Source organism: Aotus nancymaae, unplaced genomic scaffold (assembly GCF_030222135.1).
Source record: "Aotus nancymaae isolate 86718 unplaced genomic scaffold, 86718_ANA_hifiasm-v0.15.2.pri h1tg000012l, whole genome shotgun sequence".
In the NCBI taxonomy this organism is placed as follows: Eukaryota; Metazoa; Chordata; class Mammalia; order Primates; family Aotidae; genus Aotus; species Aotus nancymaae.
This window is the reverse complement of record NW_026988423.1, coordinates 33,832,358-33,848,702: the sequence shown is the minus strand read 5'-3', so window position 1 is coordinate 33,848,702 and position 16,345 is coordinate 33,832,358. Positions and strand designations below refer to the sequence as shown.

At 45.0% G+C, this 16,345-nt stretch overlaps 1 protein-coding gene across 1 annotated transcript in view; it reads right to left on the bottom strand.

Moving 5' to 3' along the window:
- Positions 1-1,067: 1,067 nt before the first annotated feature.
- The window catches only part of BARX2 (BARX homeobox 2), a 77,381-nt gene continuing 62,103 nt past the window's right edge, over positions 1,068-16,345 (bottom strand). The window contains exons 3-4 of the mRNA XM_012470628.3: positions 11,184-11,268; positions 1,068-2,196 (exon numbers count right to left, since the gene is read on the bottom strand). Coding sequence (XP_012326051.1) covers positions 1,930-2,196; positions 11,184-11,268 — 352 coding nt within the window. The 3' untranslated portion in view covers positions 1,068-1,929. The remainder of the gene's footprint in view (positions 2,197-11,183; positions 11,269-16,345) is intronic.

The window sequence follows — 16,345 nt, the reverse complement described above, 5'->3', positions numbered from 1 at the left end:
AAGCCAAATCCTCCCGTCCTTTGTCTATTCACAAGAGTCAAGAAAAAGACTGCTTTCTCTGTGGATCTCAATAGCAAAGGGAATGAGGCACTACCTTGGCAAAGTCAAAACTGCAGTCACTTTCTGATTGTCTCTGTTAATGGATAAAAGCAGGCTGCCTGCCAGGTGATGGAAAACACGTGGATCTTTCCTGTTTTAACTTTGAAATGAATTATGCGATTGTTTTACAGAACTAGTAACAGGTTTGGCTTCCTTGTTGAGGCCACTGTTAAAAGTCGGTTGGTATTCTCCAAGCCTGCAACTGGGCGGAGTTACTGTGGAATTAATAACTGAGAGTCCTCTAAATGGGCACTCGGCCCTGTAAGGCATCACAGGTGAGATGCCGGGGCAGTGATCATAAAGGTGACCCCTGTGAGTTCATGCTCTGGGTCAGAATACATGAGAATCAGACAAAAAAACGGAGGCAGAGTCCTCCTGCTAGGAAGTCTAGATAGATAGAGCCTCCCTCTTTTTGGTCTTAAATTAACGTGGAACACCATTTTTAAATTTAAAGTCACCCAGCACATCTAGCTAAGTAGTTCTCAAGTCTTCTTTTGATAAAAGTTGCAGAACCCATCATCCAAATGAACACTTAGTCAATAAACCCTGGAAAGATGAACAAGAAACCAATAAAAATAAATACCTGCAGGGGATTCAGGGGAAGAGAGGGCAGGGAGGAAGCAAGACTTCTTTTTTATAATTCTGACTTTTGAAGCATATACATTTCTTACCTCTTTAAAAAAGTAAAACAGACACCCAAATATAAAGCGGCTGAGAATGGAGCTGCTCTTGCAGAAGGCGGTGGGAGAGGTGGAGGGAAGAGCCCCGCTACTCTGCCCTGTCCCACCCCCGAGGCTCGGTGCCACTCCCATAGCTCTCAGCACTTGGACACCAGCGGCCTGACCCAATCCTTTGTTTTATAGACAAGGAAAAGGTGACCCCACCGAGTCTGGTTCACTCTCTGGCCTCTGTGGAGGACACATTTAGGCAGGGTTAGATACAGTCCCAAGAAGACACAAAATGCTCAATCCTTTTGAAAGATTTATTTTTAATTAAAAAATAAAAGTTATCTGAACATATCTGCATTGCAGCTTCAGGGATGACACCTTAACCCGTTTATGCTGAAGGTCGTAAATTTTTTTTATGAAAAATCAGACCTTGGTGATGATCTTGAACAGTAGGATATAAATAACTCCCACAAGCTTGGCATTCCAATAATGGAACACTAGGCATAAATGGGCTAATGAAGCAAAAAAAAAAAAAAAAAAAAGCTTATCAGTTCTTGGGTCTCATGACCATTTTATAATGGGTACAAAGGCACACGTGTCTGCAAACAAACTTGATTCAGAAACATTTCTAATAACTCAGAACTCCCCCCATACTTTTGCCCACCCTCACCCCCCCAAAAAAAACAACCAAAAACATTAAATTCTTTTTTAAAACTACAGAAATAAATGCTGAGTCAGCAAGGAACCTGGGCATGCTGCCCATGTGCCGCCATGTCTCTCTGCTTTGATGACTGACTGCCCAGAGGTCAGGAGGGAGAGAGCTAAGCGCCCTCCACTGCATGCCTGGATAGGGCTTGCAACACAGACCCAGCTCCACAGCCGTCACCCCAGCTGGGGCAGGCAGCTCCTAGGTGCTCTCTCCCTTAATTAAGAGCATCCACGGCTAAAGCAGCCTTTCAGGAAGAGAAAGGCCCAAGACAAGCAAGTCTTTGTCAAATGCTTGTGATGACAAGGCCACTGGGAACTGTGGGAGGGAGGGAGACGGGTAGAGATCTTCTCCCCCAGTTTACTAGGCTGCCGGAAGGTTTTCTCTCCCTACGCTCCCTGCCTTCTCTCTTTTCCCTTTGCCCCAGTCTCCCTTTTCCCTCAAAAGGGTTTTACTTTAGCTTAATGGTGGGGGTTCCGAAGAGGGTATTGGCAACTCCTGGGGTGGGTCTGGTGGCTCTGCCATCTCTAAGGGGACATCACATGCTTTCGGTTCCTGCACTTCACAGAGCTCCTCCTGCCCCCGGGAGGGCTCCAGTCGCTCCTCACCCTGGGCCTGGCTGTTCATCTTCTCTTCAGCTTCAATCTCTTCTGATGTGGGGATAGAGTTCTTCTTGGGGCGACCTTTGGGTTTTGTGGGTGCTTCCTGTCCACCTTTAAGAACCTGCATGAGTGAAAAACAGTTATTAAATGTAAGAAATAACTCCTCTCTGCCTTTTTCCTCCCAGTATAACCTCACACTGCATCTAAACCATCTGTTCTGGCAGTGAAACTGCAGGATTTGGCAAAATATATTTCAACCCAACACCTCTGGCCTACAAAGACACCTTCATTCTTTAAATGCTCAATGCACTTTTAGTTAATATTACATATTTTGGCATTTAATACAATAATCATAAGCAGCTACAGAATTCAACTTCAACAATAAGGAAAGAAATGAAAATTAAAATGTTAATGCAGCAACTATCAAGTTGACAAGCTAAAAAGACAACAATATACGTAGCAAGGCGGAAAATAAACACACTGTGTGAAAGTGTGATTGCTGCAACCTTTTCAAGACAACCTGAGAGTTCAAATCAAAAGCCTTGAAATGTGCATAGCTTTTTGACACAGAAATTTCTTAGGCTACATTTTAAAAAATTATCTAAGACTGAGACCAAGATTGATCTGCCAAAATATTCATCACAATATTGGTTATAGCAGCACAAGTTGGAGGGGAGTGATATGTAATCGCGTAGAATTATAGTAAATCCCAAAGAGAGAATACTTGACAACCGTTACGATTACCATGTAAGAGAATGTTTAATACTATGGAAAATATTATTAATATATTTTTGTATAAAACAGGTTCTTAGCATAATCCAATTTGGAGGCTAGACAACCTATACACCACCTTGATTGCAGTGATCTGTACATCTTGTTTGCACGATCATGGATTATTTTTAATCTTTTCTGTTTTCTAAGCTTTCAACAATGATTAAACATAAGTATTTCTGTAATCAGAAAAAATATATTATAAAACATGTAGTCTTGCAGTGTACAAAGAAGTGCAGCAAAGAGTTTAAAAAGCGTTTTGGCTTTGATAGTAGAAAAACTGGGTGAAATTCCAGCTGTGTCACTTATCATCTTTGTCTTTGGGAAAGTCCTTTAAAGGCCCTGAGCATCTGTTTTCTAATCTGTAAAATGGGAATAATAATATCTTGTATTACAGGGTGACAGTGAGGGTGACCAACAGATAACGTGTATGAAGGGACCAGAACTGCCCCTGAATGGTAGGTTTCCTTTGCCCAGAATAAATATGCCACCCACCCTCCTTCTCCTGGCTAACTTCTCCTGGAAGCCTTCCTGATCCCCGAGGTCTAGGTTAAATGCCTTCTGCTATGTGCCCTAGGAGCAGCCTCTACTCTCCCGACCAGAACAGTTTCTAGAAACCGTGGTCACTGCATGTTTACCTGCTGCCCCTCTCACTCAGCCCCTGCATGTAGCAGGTGTTTGACAACTGTTACCAAATGAACTAGGCTTTCTCAACAAACCTTTCCCTAGAGTTGAGGAAAGATATAAAGCAAGCCAAATAACTGAACCGTAAATGGCCTTGGCTGACTTCAAAGTCCTGGCACCCTTATTACCCCAATTTGTGACCCACACGAGTCCCAGGCGGTAGGCAGGGATAATTTTTAAAATATTTATATTTTACTTTGGAATGTAACAGACACTCCTTCCTCCCTGGCTTGGCACAGTCCTTGATTTTCTGGGCAGCTAGTGAGAAAGGCTTCAAGAGGACCTGGATTAGCAGAGATGATTAGGGGTGGGAGATAGTCTTGCTATTTATAAATCTTAATCTTATCTTCTATATATAACCTAGCTTAATCTTATCTTTGATATTTGCATATAAGCTCCCTGAAGACAAAACTTGCTTCTCTCCATTTCTCCATGCTCCAAGAATCAAACTTCCAGCTAACTTCTATGCATCTAAATAAATATTCTATACATATAAAGTAAATATTTAGGGACTGTCCATCTTTTCATAGTCCCTAAATATTTACTGACTGTTTCTCTTTCCTTCAAGAGTAGCAGAGGACCTCCAGGTGCTGAAGTTTAAGAATGAAACCATAACTTATTTTTTATGTGGCTTTGAGATATAATTCACATATCAAATCCGTTTAAAGTGCACTATTCAGTGATCGTTATGATAGTCACAGAATTGTACAACTATCACCACAATGCAATTTTCGAACACTTCTACCACCCCAAAAAGAAAGCCCATAGCATTAGTGGTCAGTCCCTATTTCCCCCTAACCCCTACCTGATCTGCCCACAGCCCTAGGCAACCGCTAGTCTGCTTCTGTCTCTACAGATGTGCCTATTTTTGGACATTTTATATAAACAGAATCATATAATAGGTGGAGTTTTGTGACTGGTTTCTTTCACTTAACATAATGTTCTCAATGTTCATGTTGTAGCATATGCCAGTAAATAATGTTCCATTTTATGGATATACTATATTTTTTTCATTTGCTCATCAGTTGATGAACATGTGGGTTGCTTCCACCTTTGGGCTACTGTGAATGAAGCTGCTATGAACACAGGCATATAAATATCTGTTGGAGTCCCTGCTTTCACTTTTTTTGGGTATAGACCCAGAAACTGAATTGCTGGATCATTTAGGAGCTCTATGTTTCACAGTTTGAGGACTGTTTTCCAAAGCAAATGCACTATTTTACATTCCAGCCAGCTGCATATGAGGGTTCCAGTTTCCCACATCTTCTCCAACACTTGTCGACGTCTGACCATAGCCATCCTAGGGGGTGGGAAATAGTATCTCATTGTGGTTCTGCTTTACATTTCACTAATGACCAATGAAGTTTAGCATATTTTCATAGTGCTTATTGGCTAGCTGTATATCTTCTTTGGAGAAATGTCTATTCAAATCTTTTGCCCATTTCTAAATCTGGTTGTCTTTTTATTATAGAGTTGTAAGAGTTCTTTAAATATTCTGGAAACATGTCCCTTATCAGATGTAAGCTTCTCCCATTCTGTGGGTTTTTTGATTTTTCTAATGATGTCCTTCACAGCACAAAATTTTTAAATTTTGATGAAGCCCAATTTATGTTTTCTTCTGTTGCTTTTGCTTTTGGTGTAATATCTAAGAAGGTTTGGTCTAATCTAAGATCATGAATACTTACTCATACTCTCAGTTTTATAGTTTTCACTCTTACCATTTAGATAATGATTCATTTTGAGTTAATTTTTGTGTATGAAGTGAGAAAAACAAGAAGTTCTCAGTAAACACCTCCTTTTAGCTGAAAATCTACTCAACCACTGTCTTTTCCACCCAAACAGCTAACACACAGATATTAAGGGGACATTTAACAAGGCAGAGATGCTGACAGAAACCAACCCTGGGGAGAAGACGTTGCCTGTATTTCTTTTCAAAGTCATTATCTGATTTTGATTTCAGTCTGAGTGCAGACTTTCGAAAGCACCCAGTTGTGCCAAGATGGAATTTACATGTTGAAAGCAGCTCCACTCAGTATGAAAGAGGTTATACAAAAGTAAGTTGCCTTGTGTAGTAATCAAACTAGAAAAGGGCAGGTCTATGGAAGCCACCTAATTGGCAAAAGAAAGTCCAGCCCAGCAATTAGAGAACACCACCCACACGGTTTGGGCAGACCCCACCTGGCTGTTTTCCTACTGCATGGAAAAAAAAAACAAAAAACCAAAACAATTAGACCATTTTCTAAATGGAATAAAACATTCCAGCACAAGCAATAATTAGGAGATAACTACCCTCTCGGCTGCTTTCTGCACTCAACCTCTGGCCCCCTGCCTTCCAGCACACTTGAGACATGCAATTATCTCAGAACCACCCTCCATCAGGAGCTGCCCATTCACATGCACCCTGTGGTCCTCGTCCTGGGAGCCCTCTCCCCATTTATTCTTAGAGCCAGTTTAGTCCCATTGATCCGGAGAAGCCAGAGAGCTCATTGTATAAGAGGTCACATGCCTCCTTCTGCCTCTCAGAAGAACACCTAGCACACTATCCACTTTTATGAGCCATGCCTGCTCACAGCCGTCCTCCAAACTCTGAAACGAGGTATTCAGATGTTCTGTTGCTGAGGGTGTTAAGACCAAGCCTTTTGCTTCCCTCCCCAGCAGCCTGGGGAGAGGGGCAGGGAATGTCAGTGCAGGGAGGAACCCTCTCCTTCCCTGCACTTTTCAGATAGGAAACTGAACTGACAGAATTTGTCAGTATCAAAGGGCAAGCCAAGGCAGAGTTGGGATTTGAACACAAACCTCCTGACCATTTGAATTAAACTGTCTTAGCAGTATTGCACTCAGCATAATGTGCAAGGGATATGTAACATGGGCCACTGTTCTACGTCTGATATTTATTTGCAATTACCCAACCTCCCAGCAGACTCCAGGCAGTAGACTTAATAGTGGGGGTGATCTTTGCTCCTTTTTCTCTGTCTTTCTCTGCAGCTTTATAGAGCATCGAGGGCCACATAACTGATGACTGCTTCCATGAAGTTGAGAGACAAGTTTGGATTCCCCAGCATGAATCTCCTCCCAGACGCTGTTCACATTAGCCAAACTTCTCAGCCTGAAGATGGGATGTTCTGCTGGACCTCAAGCAGGGCCCCAAATGCCAAGGCGCTGACTCGGACACTACTAGGGAGCAGGGACTGAGAAAGGACAAGCACTCAGGGCTGCTGGGAGTCCCTGAAACTCGTAAAATTCACTTTTGGCTTATGTATCCTGGCCTCCAAAAATTTGGATTCTTTGAGGACATGGATTTTGTGGATAGGTAAAAAAAAATGCTAAAAATGATAATAATCATGGCAATCACATCTCTTGGCTGTATCCTACATGGCAGGTCCTATTTATGTGTTTTACAGAGATTAGCTTAGTTAATAATACAACCCTACAAGGTACATGTTAGGCCTTTTACTGGGGAGTAACAGGCACAGAGAGGTTAAGTAACCTGCCCAAGATAACACAGAGAGCTACTGGTAACAATTCACAGAGCTGTTAACTATTCAGGGACTTCTTATGAGAAAGACAATGACCGTGGGGCCCTCCCAATTCTGTGACTAGGAGAGAAAGGAGGTATCTGTTTACATCCTCTCATGGAACAGAATTGTATTTTAGAGCTCAAATAGACCACTGAATAATGAGGCTTTCAGCCTGTTGCAAAACACTGTGGGTCCCGCTGGAACTAAATTCAACAGACATGAAATAGAGGGTGCACGTCCCATCTTAATGTGTAAGATTAAATTTACCCAACCCGCTATAGGTTACCAATGCTGACCGGTCAGAACTCGTCAAAGATGCTATCTTGGTTCTGGCAGGGTTACCCTTGGCAGCCATGTGAATAAGTCTGAGAATCAAGTGCTAATCTTTTTCCAGTTCCAATTAGGTTACTAGCCTTGAGACATCTTTATTACCCAATTATCTTTTTCTTTTCCTCCCCAGTACCTAAAGAGATAGCCTTGAAAGAGTTTTACTGGGAAACTAGATGAAGCAATCAGGATCGCAACAAAGCCTTGCTATTCCACTCTCTGCGCTGATCCTATAAATCTCCCTGATGGCTCCATGTAATAATGATACCAGTTTGCAGGTCTGTCTCCTGCATTTGACTGAGTATCTTTTTATAATTTTATTTTCTAGTGGACAGGCTCATGTCTTATCTTTGCATCTCCATGGCCTGAATGTTAAATGCTCAATGAATTATTGCAAAAGTGAACTGACAGCTTGGCCCTCTTGGCTCTTAAAGGGACCTGAAAGTGATTGGCTTGTAGAATGGTCTCTGAGGTTAAATCTGCTAAGTTACTTCCATTTTGGCTTACACGGCCTTGATACCTATCAATAACTGGCCCACAACTGTGCCAGCAGCGCAGTTGCTGGTGAAAAACAAGTGACGTCAGAGGCAAAGGCACACGTATTGTCCCACGGGCACTGGGCGGTGCTGGCAGAGGAGGCTGGCTGTCAATTCCTTAATCATCTGAGTCATAAAAAGATTGCTGATAACCAATTTAAACAATACCTCTGCTACTCAGGAGACATTGATTTCAATGCTGATGATTGACGAGGAAGGAGGTGGGTGGTGGATCTTGCACAGAAAGCAGTGAAGGGACTTGCCCAAAATCAGCCAGGGAAGGGCAAGCATGGGAACACGGGCTGGCGCTTCTCACTCCCAAGTCTAGTTCTTTAGAGATCAATCCCCTAAAAGGTGTCTATGTGTGCCTAGCACTGTAGAGTTTTTGGAAGACTATCTATTTAACCGAATCCATTCTTCCTTCAATTTCTTTCAGACGAAGTCTCACTCTATTGCCCAGGCTGGAGTGCAATGGCACGATCTTGGCTCACTGCAACCTCCACCTCCTGGATTCAAAGGATTCTCTGGTCTCAGCCTCGCCTGTAATCCCTCCCTAGCTGGGATTACAGCCACTCACCACCACGCCCAGTTAATTTTGTATTTTTAGTAGAGGCAGAGTTTCACCACATTGGTCAGGCTGGTTTCAAACTCCTGACCTTAGGTGATCTACCCACCTCGGCCTCCCAAAGTGATGGGATTACAGGTGTGAGCCACCGCACCCAGCTGCGTCCTTCAATTTCAACTTGTCTCAGCAACCTTCTCCACTACCCCTCTTCTGAACTCCAATGGGCTTATAAATCTGTAACAACCAGCGCTTAATGATGACATGCTCGCCAGCTACTTCTTGGGCCTTGTTTCTCTGACTAGACCATAAATTCCATGTAGGCAGGGGTGATACTTTATTTCATTACTTCTTATAGTGCCTAGGACAAGGAATGGCTCATATGAGACACAAAATATGTATTTGTTGACTCATGCAGTATCTGTGTTTGAACACGTAACTGGCATCTCTGTCCTACTTTGTGAGCACTTCATGAGCCAAGTCACCTCCATTTGAAAACCCTTTCATTTCAGGGTCAGGTTCCCCCAGAGGAAATTTAGAGATTTCCCCAGGAATTCCCTTTTTCGAGAATACAATAATTGCTGCTTGTTACTTCTCTCCTAATTTTTTCCATTGATATTCATTTGCAATTTACTTATTTTGTTTGTCCCCCATCACCGTTAGCAGAAAATAGCCAGGTATAGCAAGCACTAAAAGTTTAAGAAGAAACAATATTGGACAAAACCACGGAACTGAGAAAACATCTATCCATTGACTTTTTTTTTTTTTTCCTGAAAACTGACGTGAGGAGAATACCTTAGTTATTTGATTATGATGAAAAATATCACATTCTAGCCCTGAAACACCAGGAAATAGGGCTTGTGACCAGACAGGTTAGCAAATTAGAATGTCATCATGAAGGCATGGAATGGACGAGAGGAAAAAGAGCCAGTAAGATTCGGTGAGGGGGTAAGAAGCCCATGTCAGGTGACATGGTGGCACCTGGGCGCCAGAGAACAGCAGGACTTCTTTCCTTATCGCCACCCATCCTCTTTTTCTTTTTCTCTGGTCTTTGACCTTGTCTCTATGGTTTACAAAGCTGAGAAAGGAAACACTCGACTACTTTGGAAAATTTGGATTTAAGTGCTTTTTTTTTTTTGAGATGGAGTCTCGCTCTGTTGCCCAAGGTGGAGTTCAGTGGTGCAGTCTTGGCTCACTGCAACCTCCACCTCCTGGGTTCAAGCAATTCTCCTGCCTTATCCTCCTGAGTAGCTGGGATTACAGGTGCCTGCCACCAGGCCCAGCTAACTTTTTACATTTTTAGTAGATATGGGATTTCACTATGTTGGCCAGGCTGGTCTCGAACTCCTGACCTTGTGATCCTCCCACCTCGGCCTCCCAAAGTGCTGGGATTATAGGCATGAACCACTGCACTGGCCAATAGTGCTATTTTTTTTTTAAATGAAAAGGATAAATGATAATGAAATTGAGTTCCTCAAAATATAGGGATGTATATACACTTTTTTTTTTTTTGAGACAGAGTTTCACTCTTGTTATCCAGGCTGGAGTGCAATGGCGTGAATCTGGCTCACCGGAACCTCCGTCTCCTGGGTTCAGGCAATTCTCCTGCCTCAGCCTCCTGAGTAGCTGGGATTACAGGCACGCGCCACCATGCCCAGCTAATTTTTTGTATTTTTAATAGAGACGGGGTTTCACCATGTTGACCAGGATGGTCTCGATCTCTTGACCTCGTGATCCACCTGCCTCGGCCTCCCAAAGTGGGACGTATATATTCTAATAAGTATACCTAAAAATCAAAGATGGAAATATTTTAGCTAGGTACTAGAGAAGGATTATGGAAACTGGTCACGATACCAGGCACCTCAGAATAACCAGGATGCTTGTTAACATGCACGTTCCCAGCCCTGGCCCAGACTGCTGGGACCAGAATTCTGGGAGGGGGCCTAGAGTTCTGCTTTTTTTTTTCCTTTGAGATGGAATTTCACTCTTGTTGCCCAGGCTGGAGTGCAATGGTGTAATCTCAGCTCACCATAACCTCCACCTCCTGGATTCAAGCGATTCTTCTGCCTCAGCCTCTCGAGTAGCTGGGATTACAGGCATGTGCCACCATGCCTGGTTAATTTTGTATTTTTAATAGAGACAGGGTTTCTCCATATTGATCAGGCTGGTCTTGAACTCCTGACCTCAGGTGATTCACCTGCCTCGGCCTCCCAAAGTGCTGATTACAGGCATGAGCCACCGTGCCCGGCCAAGTTCTGCATTTAACCTGCTACCCAGGGGACTCTGATGCCCACCAAAGTTTGAGGATCACTGCATTAGAGGATGCACAGCTAAAAGAACAGATGCGTCCTCTATGTCATTATAAACAAAGAGCACTGACTTTTATTTTTAGCTCTTGGTGGGAGGAAGAAGGAAGTTGTTTGAAAAGACTCACAGGTAGGGTTAAAACTAGCAAGTAAAAAGCCTGTGAGCATTTTTTCCTTTGATTTCTAAGGAAACTGGAAAAGAATATCCCTCTAGTTAGGAAATCCAGGTCAAGAGAAATAGCTTAACCTACAGTTCCAACAGCTCCCCCACAAGCTAGCAGCACGGAAGGCCTTCCGATCTCTGCAGCCCAAACTGCCACGTGGTCCTGCCTCCCTCCCATCAGCCCTGGAGTAAAAAGTCCTTCCCATCAGGATGGGCTCATGGCTAGTCACTCCTTTCTTACCATTTTCTTCCATTTCATCCTGCGATTCTGATACCAGGTCTTCACCTGCAGCTGAGTGAGTCCCAGAGACTGAGCCAAGTCCAACCTAGAAGGCATGAGATACAAAGGAAGGGTGAGCAGGATGGGGAGGAGCGGGAGAAATGGGATCCTGCTGACAGGTTTCAGACAGGCTCCAGCATGGGCTACCAAGGCTTGGACCACCCCCATCCAACCAGGTCTTCCCCAAAGCACTTTTCTTTCCTCCCAAGAATCCAACAGAGGAAACTTAGGGACACTGAGAAACAGATGCCCGTGCCTGGGGACACCTGGGCCAGTCCCCATCCTGAAACATTTGTGGTCTGCAAGGGACCTGAGAAGGATGCCTGGGCCTTCAACACAGTCCTTTTCCTGGCTTGACAAGAGTATTCACTCTGACTCTCTGGCCCAACGTCCAAACTGGAAACAAAAGGCAAAGCCGGATGTTGCTGATAAGAATCTCACTCATCACTCCAGCCCCAGCCCCGGTCCCACCTCCGGCAGGTGAGTCTCCTGGCTGCCACAGCCCATCTCCTCTGCACCCTCCCACAGGCCAGCAGCCGTGTCCCACGTTTCCCGCTGTTCTCTAATCACTCCGACTGTGTTATTTCTGCCTCCCTAACTCAGTACTTCTTTTCTACCCATGGAAGTGCCCATCACACTGCTAAATCCAGAACCGCTGCTCAAAAAATACTTCTTAATGGATTGATTCAATCATTCTAGCTGCCCTAAATTGTTATAACAATTAAAATGTTATAAATGAATAAATATTATAAAAATTCCGAAAGAAACATTAAATCCACAGCGCTTCCTGCTTTTCATTCTACTGCTAATCATGGTTCTGTACTTCTCTGTAGTGTTCTGAAAAGCCCTAAAAGTCAAAGCCATTTCTGGGGCTAAATCTTACAACACAGCCACCATTTCCTGAGCACCATGGCATTCCTGGCTACATGCTAAGGTCCTGACATGCTGTCATCAATCCCATTCACAACACAGTGAAGTAGGTATAGTTATTCCCATTTTACAGATAAGAGATTTGAGGCTTGGAGAGATTAGATTCTCTCAGCAATTGTAGCCAAATCCTGTCTGCTACCTGGTTGTGTAAACAAAGTTTTATTGTAACAAGCCAGGCACAGTGGCTCAAGCCTATAATCCCAGCACTTTGGGAGGCTAAGGCAGGTGGATCATCTAAGGTCAGGAGTTGGAGACCAGCCTGGCCAACATGGCGAAATCCTATCTCTACTAAAATACAAAAATTAGCTGGGTGTAGTGGCGGGCACCTGTAATCCCAGCTACTCAGGAGGCTGAGGCAGGAGAAACTCTTGAACCTGGGAGGCGGAGGTGGCAGTGAGCCAGGATCACACCCCTGCAATACAGCCTGGGCAATGGCGGGAGACTCTGTCTCAAAACAAAACAAAACAAAAAAAGCAAAACGAAGCTACTTCTGTGCTACAATAGCAGAGTTGGGTAGTTGTCACAGACCATATGGCCCAAAAAGTCTAAAGTATTTACTATTTGGCCCCGCCTAGAAAACCTTTGCCAACCTCTGGCAGATGATGGTAGAGTTAGGAAGTGGGGTAGGATTCAAACCCACAATGTCTGACGCATACACCAGCTCCTATGTTGGGGCTCACCCCCACCCACAATATATCTGCACAAGTTGAATCTGTCAAAGGGAATCACAGGGATTCATCCCAGTAAGCAGCAAACAGCCAGGTGGAGCAAGTGGAATGAGAAAGGGAAGTCCGTAGTGAGGCTTCCAACGTCAGCCCTTGAGCTACAACCATTGACCAAACAGGAAAAGAACCCAGGTCTCCTTCCGCACCAAATGGATATCTGCCTCCCTAGGCCAACATCAGCTGCCTCCCTGCTGCGCCAGCCCTGCTCAGCAAAGCAGTGTGGACTTCAACTGCAGCAACTTGGGACAACCACCCTTGACAGAGCTTGGGCAGCGACCCCCACTTTCTGCAAGGCCCCGGGTTTCTGAGAATTGCCGTCGGTGAATCTCGGGCCCACAGTCTCATCTGCCTGCTCCATGGGGAGTCTCAGGCATGGGTTTTCAGCTGCAGCTCTCTACCTGGGGAAATCTAATCATCAGCGAGGCCTACAGGGAGCAACCCTGAAGGTCTCGGGTGCAGCTACCCCATCCCCCTGCTCTGACCAGGCTGCACAATTTAAAACCCCAATAATACACAGAGTCTCAAGGGACCCTGGAACTGGTCTTAAACCTGCACTCACATACATCTGGTCATCCCTGTAGAAGGGTTACTAGAAGCTGGCAGTTTTATTGAAAGTGATTAACAGGCTAAAGCCAATAAATTCCCAGTGCCAACAGCACTTGGCTCTGCCCACAAACGAAGCACTGCTTCCCAAGCAGTCACCCATTGAGAACCAAGAACCCAGGGGGCCACCCCACTGACTTTTGGTCTCCCCGGCCTCCCTGGAGACGGGTCCTCCATGGCTCTCGTGGTGCCTTCCCGAGCCCAGTTCACCTGAGGCCATCAGGTGCATTAGTCAATGGAAGGCTCAGTTCACAGCTCTGCCACTGCATTAGCAAACAGAGTTAGCTCACTTGGGAAAAATGCAGCCCTGACTCACTCTGGCTACGGAAACATGCTTCACTGTCATCAGCTTTCTCTCATTACCTGCCACCGTTACAAATTCTCACTTCCCTGCATATTCACTTAAATGGGGTCACCTAGGGAACTGGAGAAACAAACACAGAGGAGGAGGGCGAGAGCTGTGGGAGGAGGGAGCGCTCATGGCGCTGGTCACGTAGAGAGGCGAGGAGAGGGCGGGTGAAGATCCAGCTTCTATGCCAAATGGTGTCTTCCCCAGACAAGTGAATCAATCCTGTGTAGGTTACCTGAGAGATGCCTGGGCAGGTATCGGGGAGTCCCAGGAGATTTGTGAAGAACTAATGTTTCTGTAAAAAAAAAAATTCTCTCGCTTCTAAAAAATCAGCCTAAAGTGTTAGCCACGCGTGCTGAGGCCCATTTGACACAACACCATGCTATCACAGACAATGGTGCCCACTCCCACTGGGTGCACAAGTTCATGAGGCTCTCAATTACACGCTAGGGAAATCAAAACAGCCATGTCATGCCCGGAGATCCCATCTATTAGCCTCTGGTTCACAGACCTGTCTACATCATCTGCCCAAAGACACCCCAAATGCACAGGTCTAAAACAGAACTCACCTGTCCCCATCTCAGTCTACCCTGTTCTCTGCCTTCCAAGTTCAGTTCATGGTATCCCTGTCCACCTGGTGGCTCAGTCCAGGAACCACAGAATTCTCAACTCCCTTCTTGTGTCCTCCTGCAATGTTGATTCTGCCAATTCTCTCTTCAAAATTGTCCTCCTCTCACACATGGACACAGGGAGGGGAACATCACACACCGGGGCCTGTCGAGGGGTGGGGGGCTAGGGGAGGGATAACATTAGGAGAAATACCTAATGTAAATGACAGGTTGATGGGTGCAGCAAACCACCATGGCATGTGTATACCTATGTAACAAACCTACACTTTCTGCACATGTATCCCAGAACTTAAAGTATAATAATAATAAAAAAAAACTGTCCTCCTCTCTATTCTTGCCTCTCTGTTCCCACTGCCACCCTTTAATTCAAGTCTTCAGTGACGATCACTGGATTCTATCCTAACTGGCTCCTGCTCTGTCTCTGGCCTCTCTCATCCATCATTTATGGTGCCACCACAGAGACAATTCTAAAATGTAAGTCCAGTCATGTCACTTCCAGCTCTTAAAGGCAGTGCCAACTGCTTAAACAACCAAGTCCACATCTCAGCCAGGCACACGAGGTCCCTCCCACCCTTCGGTTCACCTCTACCATTTCCCCATTCACACCTTAAACTGGAGATGTCCTGGACACTTGCAGTTTCCTCCATGTACCTGGCGAGACATGCTTCTTTACCTTGTATGTGCCAACCCCTCAGTGTGGGATGCCCCGTCCCTCCTGGAATCAAAGCTCTTCTTAAATTTTGCCTCCTCTGAGAAGGCTTCTGTAACCCCATCTCCCACGCTCAGCAGTAGCCTGTGTTCCTACTGCACTCAACACCATACAGGCACCAGAGCCTGGCTTGCTGCATCCTATAGTCATTCCTTCCCAGGATCCCTTTCCTTCACAACAGGACTCTCTTGACTACTTTCTGGACCTACAGTTCTTGCCACAGTGCCCCAGTGGCACCCAGAAGACTCTTAGCAAACAGCTGACGGTGCCTGGTTAACAGAAGCGGAAGCTAAATTTTCAGTCCGTGATATACAGACTCCTCTGCCACTTAAATTTGTATCAAAGAGCTACTACATAGCTTAAGAGAGTAATCTGAGCTTCCTTCCCTTACTCTTTGATAGGACTGGTGTCCAACCTGATATGGCCAAGGCAGTAGGCAAAAGAAGAGAAAAAGGACCTGGGAATCTCCCCAGTAAATAGGATCACACATTATTAGCTCAGCCATCTCCCGAGTCAGTTTGAAAGAACAAGATGAGATGCACACTATTTTTTTTAAAGAGACAGGGTCTCACCTGGAGTGCAGTGATGTAATCTGATGCAATCATACCTCACTGCAGTCTCAAACTCCTGGGTTCAAGCGATCCTCCCATCTTAGCCTCTTGAGTGGCTGGGACTACAGGCGCATGCCATCACACCTGGCTCATATTTTAATTTTATAGAGACTGGGTCTCACCATGTTGCCCAGGCTGGTCTCAAATTCCTAGCCTCAAACCATCCTACTGCTTCAGTCTCCCAAACTGCTGGGATTACCGGCGTGGTGGCATATGTTGCAGTTAAGATAGTAAATTAGAGAAAAGGAGGTGAGGCATTGAGGCCTCCCAGAAAGCAAGGGTCACAATCTCCCCAACATGGATCTCAGAGGGTTTTAAAGAAGGGGCTCTCTGCCAGGTCCTCCCGGATCTCAGTCAAAGAGTTCTGACTTGACATCCATCAAATTCACCAACATGTCTGACCTCCTCAACCAAATCAATCCAGCCCTTCTCAAGCAAGAGCCAGGCCAGCAAATTGAGTCAGTGGGGAATTAGCAGGAGGCTGTGGAGAAGATTGAGAAGGTAATGAATCCAATTCCAGATCTAGTCCCCTGCCTCCGATCCTTAGTGTGAGTGGCTTAAAAGCCA